At 36.8% G+C, this 6,849-nt stretch overlaps 1 protein-coding gene across 1 annotated transcript; it reads right to left on the minus strand.

Annotated features, from left to right (window-relative positions):
- Positions 1-178: 178 nt before the first annotated feature.
- LOC110884023 (F-box/LRR-repeat protein 12) lies at positions 179-3,553 on the minus strand. Its single transcript, XM_022131701.2, has 2 exons — positions 3,203-3,553; positions 179-1,823 (listed from the first exon to the last, which is right to left on the minus strand). Exon 2 carries the CDS (start codon positions 1,465-1,467, stop codon positions 304-306), a length of 1,164 nt encoding a protein of 387 aa, XP_021987393.1. The 5' UTR covers positions 1,468-1,823; positions 3,203-3,553; the 3' UTR covers positions 179-303.
- Between the last annotated feature and the right edge of the window lie 3,296 nt (positions 3,554-6,849).

Raw genomic sequence — 6,849 nt, forward strand, 5'->3', positions numbered from 1 at the left:
TAATTTTTTAAAGTTAGATTGAATCTAACTTCGTTTAATACATTATGTACCCGTGGGTAGAGAGATGGATTTCCTTGAACGTTTATTTCTTTCAAAGGATTATTTCAACAATTTTAAGTTATATATTTATGTGTTAAGCCACCTGCGAAACTCGAAGGGTCTTAGGCTAGTTATTAAATACGTAAATTAATCAGTTCTTTACTATATATATCAAGACCAACTCAGTCAAAAGTCAAAACACATAAACAGTTGTTGAATTTTAGCAATTACACTTCATGCTATGCTAGCTTCCATTGAAAATCATCAAAAGAAATGTTTAGGCATAATACACATAACTTCTTCAAGCTTCATTTCAACATCCCATCTTGCAATCTTGAACAACGTGATCGCTAACATGCTCACTTGCTGACATCTCGTGATATAAACAACCGAGAGACGTTTACACCCGTTCCTTAAAGCTATTAAACCTCTATCACAAAGGCCCCGACACCCGTTTACATGCAGCTTTTCTAGATTATGACAATATTTCCCAATCGACTCCCAACCCGAGAGCTTGATCTCAGTACATAAAGACAAGTTCCACTCTTTCAGCAACGGACACCCTTTTGAGATCTCCATTATTGTTTCATCACTCACAGTTCTACATAACCGAAAATTTAGCGTTCTAAGATTTTTACCAAACCCACCACCAATCGCTCTTAAACCATCGCCCCGTATGCACCAACTAAGAGAAGAAACATTCAGATACTCGAGCCCGCCTCCACTTAAAATTCCCATTATGCCCTCGGGTTCAAGCTTGCAAAAATCGGCTTCCAAACAGGCCAACGTTTGAGAACATCCTTCAAACCCGACTCCTTTAACTTTCTCACAATGAGAAATCTTGATCGCTCGAAGCTCACGACAATTGTTCGTAATAGAGAAAATTCCGGAGTCGGTTACGAGGGAACACCACTCGAGATTCAAGTCTTGTAGAAACCGACATGATTTAGCTAAGAGTTCTAACCCGTTATCGCTTATAGCGCAACGATAAAGACTAACGAACGACAAATTCGGACAACCTATAGCAACTAAAGAAAGTCCTACGTCTGTAATCTTGAAACAACAATCGAGATACAGAGACTTCAACTTTGACCCGTAATTTTGCAATTGACTTAAACCTGAATCTTGAAGATTTACACACCCACATAATGATAAGAACTCTAGTTGTCTAAAACGTTTAATTAACTTGTCAAGAATGTACGAATCTACGTCAATGGTAGGTTTAGACAACGAATGGTTTAATCGAGAGAACGAACATCCAAATTCCAATGACCTACGACTTAAATTTTGAATACGAAGCAGACGATGACAAGTAAGACCAAAGGATTCTCGGTCAACACTAGAATCAAATTTTTCGAAAATGAAAAACAAACAATCGTCGGGAAGATGCATAATAACAGAGTGACCGGTTTGATCACCTACCGTCATTTGTAGATAGTTGGTCTGCGGTATCTAATGGTTGTAAAGCTCGGATTTTTATGACAATTTGTTTATAATGTGAGTTGGGTATGGTGGATGATTCGATATCATGCATCGTATGTGTGTCTCCGTATCCGTATCCTATTTGAACACCGCATTGGCGACATAACAACTTTGTTTTTGAACCTTGATTGTTTAGACAGACAGGAAAACAAGTTGGCTCATCTAATTGAGTGAATCGACTAAGATCGATGGATTCGAAAGATATAGAACCTTTTTTTATGGATTTACGATACTTAGAGCCGATTTCGGATGTTATACGATTTGAGGATGCGAGATTTAAAGGGTATCCACATGAACCACAACTGTTACAAAGAAAACAACGAAAAGATTAGCACATAAGCTGTGTTACATCCATTTGAATACCAAAGTGCCTTTATATATATATATATATATATAACATACGTATAGATATTGAATCAAGATAAACTGTTAGAACTTTTTCATGCGAGAACACAAACTGTTCTAACCTAATTTATGTCTTTGGATACTCTAGCTAATATACTGGAAGATTTTTATTTGTATATAGTCTGATTGTTGTTGAGAATGCGTTTACGTCATTTTTCATATTCTCGTAAACTAACAATGAAAGGTCATTCAACAACATATCAAAGAAGCAAGTGAGATCCTAAAAAAATAAGCATATATGATATATGTTCATTCAACATGAAGTAGAATACCTGTTCTTGAAATGGCATGATCTGCTGATCAATATACAAAAGACAAACATAAAATTAAGACTACAAATAAAACTCTTGTGTCACCACTAAATAACACACTATCTACAAACTACAACCAAAAGATACCATATGCAGCTTTGCTTTTGCTATCAAACATGTATAAATCATAGTTACTAAAAGCCATCGCCTCTTGCGCCTAGGCCCATTTTTCAGGCGAGGCAGGGCAGTTGCGCTTTAAGTAGAGGAAATTGCGCTTTAATTCTCGAGTTGATGGTTCAGGCACAAATTCCGGCCAAACTCTCTAAATTCCGACAAGATTCTAGCCAGATTTCTACTTTTATCTAAGGAAAACTACTTTTCTACACTAATATTTTAGAACTATTGGTGCTAAAAGTGTTATATAATAGATTTTGTTTATTTTATTTGAAGAATAGTATTCTTTTTCTAACACATAATATGTTTTAATTTTTTTCATTATGCGCTTTATTTTTCTCAGGCCCCCGCTTTTTTTGCGCTTTACGCCTAGGCCCCAGGTGAGGCCTATGCACCTTGAGTGCGCCTAGCGCCTTTAATAACTATGGTATAAATTATGTCTAAAAAGCACAAAGTGCTCCAAAGCGAGGACGCAAAAAAGCGTTGCCTTGCTGCACCTCATACCCGCTGTTTAGAACACTGAGGGGAAATCTCGGAGCAACCGACAAGTGTTACTCGAATACGGAATACTTACTAGTCAAGTAAAGAATCTATTTATAAAATGGGTACAAACAAAGAGGTGATGCCCTAATTTTATAAAACTACTACAAATTAGCTCATCTAACAATTGAGACTGGATATCGTAGTTTGTTGCAAGCTAACAATCGTTCTATTGAATCCAACACATCTAAAATAACTTTAATCAAATCAATTAATCAAATTAATATACGAATGAACAACAAACATATTGAAATCGAATACCTAAACATGATGAAATCAAAATTAAAGGGTTAAAGTTTGAATTGGGATACCTGTATGAAACATCGGATTGGGACATACTAATAATACTAAGAAGAAGAAGAGTGTGCTGTTCTTCATGCGATCGATGTGGATTGTAATATAATAATAATAATAATAATTTAGGGTTATGGTTCTTGACAAAGTCGAGGGGACGAGAGATTGGTATGAACGCCTTCAGATGCGACTGATTCAGTCAACACTTGGGATGGATGGGGCAATACATATAAAATGATTTTGTAACACACAACCAACAACTATTTGTTTGTCCGTTCCAAGCTACCTCGCTCCTACCAGGGTGAGCATAAAATCGAATTAATTGAACCGTTACTGAAATAACCAAAAAAACCAAACTGAAATAACCGAAATAACCAAAGGGTCAGTTATTTATATTTTTAACAACCGCATGTTGCGGTTTGGTAATAGTTATTCTTAGTTTTATAACCGTAAATAACCGAACCAAACCGATGTTTTATACATGGCCGAATCCAACGGTTTTTAAGTTGGTGTTTGAGTGTTTAACTATGGCCCAATCCATATTTTTTTGTGAAGCATTTAAGTCTTTTAACCATATGATGCAACCTCACTGAATTTAAAACTCTAGCCACTTTGTGTTTGTATGTATTTTGTGTTTGTATGTATGCTTCCACATAACACGTGTCAACACGTGTTACTTTTGTTTTTGAATTTTGTATGCATGTGGTAGTGATATATAATTGATAATTCTATAAGCTTTAATTATGTCTATTTATTTTTTTGCACATGAATTTTGCATAACCCTCACATTTAAAGCCTAACTTTAGAAACGATAAAAAACCGACCTATAACCGAATCGAAACCGTATTGACCGTAACTAACCGATTAACCGAAACTGCATTAACCGAAACCAAATGGTTATGATTTTTTGATAACCGAAGTGTGTGGTTATGGTTTGGGTTATAGGCATTAACCGAACTGAACCGCACCATTCTTAGCCCTACCTCCCACGGATCAAATCACTCGTTTCCTCACATTGTGAGAGTCGTATGGTTCGTTTCAAGTCCAGACTGCAGAACCTCCTACGGACTTCTTTTGTGGGTCCTCCACTCACATACAAACACACACATATAATAATTTCAGTAGGTTTGTACGTTAAGGGAAAGTGAGGGTTTTTAAGAGAAGTTTGTAAATCTGATGTGATGATGAGGTGACGGTTTGTAGAAGGTTTTGAAGGTTGTACATTATGGGTGATCTAATATTGTCTAATGTCGTTATTGATACTAGTGGGGTGCCCGTAGCGGGAAACACAAAAATTTTGGTTTATTGGGTTTTGAGTCTCCACCACCAGAAACCATAATTATGTTTAAGGGGGTTTTAAAATCACTCGGTTTCATTATTGGTGGCCATTTGGTTCTCTTTGTTCAGTAATTCGTCAAACCAAAATCATTGGCATGGGCTAATTTTTTTTGAACTTTTTGATAACCGAAACCAAATGGTTATGATTTTTTTTTATAACCGAAGTGTGTGGTTATGGTTTGGGTTATAGGCATTAACCGAACCGAACCGAACCGCACCATGCTAGCCCTACCTCCCACGGATCAAATCACTCGTTTCCTCACATTGTGAGAGTCGTATGGTTCGTTTCAAGTCCAGACTGCAGAACCTCCTACGGACTTCTTTTGTGGGTCCTCCACTCACACAAACACACATATAATAATTTTCAGTAGGTTTGTACGTTAAGGGAAAGTGAGGGTTTTTAAGAGAAGTTTGTAAATCTGATGTGATGATGAGGTGACGGTTTGTAGAGGGTTTTGAAGGTTGTACATTATGGGTGCTCTAATATTGTCTAATGTCGTTATTGATACTAGTGGGGTGCCCGTAGCGGGAAACACAAAATTTTTGGTTTATTGGGTTTTGAGTCTCCACCACCAGAAACCATAATTATGTTTAAGGGGGTTTTAAAATCACTCGGTTTCATTATTGGTGGCCATTTGGTTCTCTTTGTTCAGTAATTCGTCAAACCAAAATCATTGGCATGGGCTAATTTTTTTTGAACTTTTTGATAACCGAAACCAAATGGTTATGATTTTTTTTATAACCGAAGTGTGTGGTTATGGTTTGGGTTATAGGCATTAACCGAACCGAACCGAACCGCACCATGCTAGCCCTACCTCCCACGGATCAAATCACTCGTTTCCTCACATTGTGAGAGTCGTATGGTTCGTTTCAAGTCCAGACTGCAGAACCTCCTACGGACTTCTTTTGTGGGTCCTCCACTCACACAAACACACATATAATAATTTTCAGTAGGTTTGTACGTTAAGGGAAAGTGAGGGTTTTTAAGAGAAGTTTGTAAATCTGATGTGATGATGAGGTGACGGTTTGTAGAGGGTTTTGAAGGTTGTACATTATGGGTGCTCTAATATTGTCTAATGTCGTTATTGATACTAGTGGGGTGCCCGTAGCGGGAAACACAAAATTTTTGGTTTATTGGGTTTTGAGTCTCCACCACCAGAAACCATAATTATGTTTAAGGGGGTTTTAAAATCACTCGGTTTCATTATTGGTGGCCATTTGGTTCTCTTTGTTCAGTAATTCGTCAAACCAAAATCATTGGCATGGGCTAAATTTTTTTGAACTTTTTGTTAAGAAATTGAAATCAAGCCTAGATAAATATATTCCCCCACAGCGACAGGTTGAATTTCACATCTACTTAGTTTCTAGAGCTGCACCGGTGGCTAAATCTTCGTATCGTTTAGCTCCATCGGAAATTCAAGAACTGTCTACCCAACTCCAAGACTTATTAGACAAAGGTCTAGCGTGAGTGGAGGGTGTACAATTTTTAGTATACTTTTAAGCACTTTTACTCGTATATCAAGCTTTAAATTTATAAACACGATATAACACAATCACTCTCTACAACATGCTAGGGCAAGTGCACCCATCGTTGGCGTAGTATAGTGATGATAAGATACCGAGGTCATCCAAGGACACAAGAGCTTTTAATACTAGAATAACGTCAACGTCTAAATATTTTTTAGTAATTAAAAAGAAAGAAACTAAAATAATAAAAGACACAAATAGACAAGATAGAATCACTAGGTTCCGACTCATCTTTTATGTATCCTTTGATGATTTCCGCACTTTGGGTTTTTTAAGAGATTATCTTAGTTATAGTGTGTAACGCCTCACTTTTTGGAACTTTCCTTATTTAGAAACTTTGTTTGTATTTCTATTTATGGAAACATGTATTCTCTTTGTATTCGCCGTTCATTTCCAAGCATTGTAATCTGAAACTTGAATCATGATAAAACTTGATCCTTTTTATACATTATGTCATACTTATTTCACATACTTACTTGCAAACTTGTTACATTCATACGCAAATTTATACTTGTTATTCATACAAATTCATTTTATACATGTTTTATTCATACATTACACTTATACATTGCACGTACACATTTAAAACGCTTAAAACGGGATAATTATACGCGAAACGGACCAAAACCCAACATTCCAAGCGATTGGCACCTTTCGTGCGAAAGGAACCCTTTCGTGCGGATGGTCCAACCGCTCCTGCCCATTCGTCCCTAAAGCCCATTAAGCCTATAAATACGAACCCTCACCCTCATTTCTCACCTTCCACAACTCCGAAATTCTCTCTAGCATACTGAAATCG

This window comes from Helianthus annuus, chromosome 6, assembly GCF_002127325.2.
Source record: "Helianthus annuus cultivar XRQ/B chromosome 6, HanXRQr2.0-SUNRISE, whole genome shotgun sequence".
In the NCBI taxonomy this organism is placed as follows: Eukaryota; Viridiplantae; Streptophyta; class Magnoliopsida; order Asterales; family Asteraceae; genus Helianthus; species Helianthus annuus.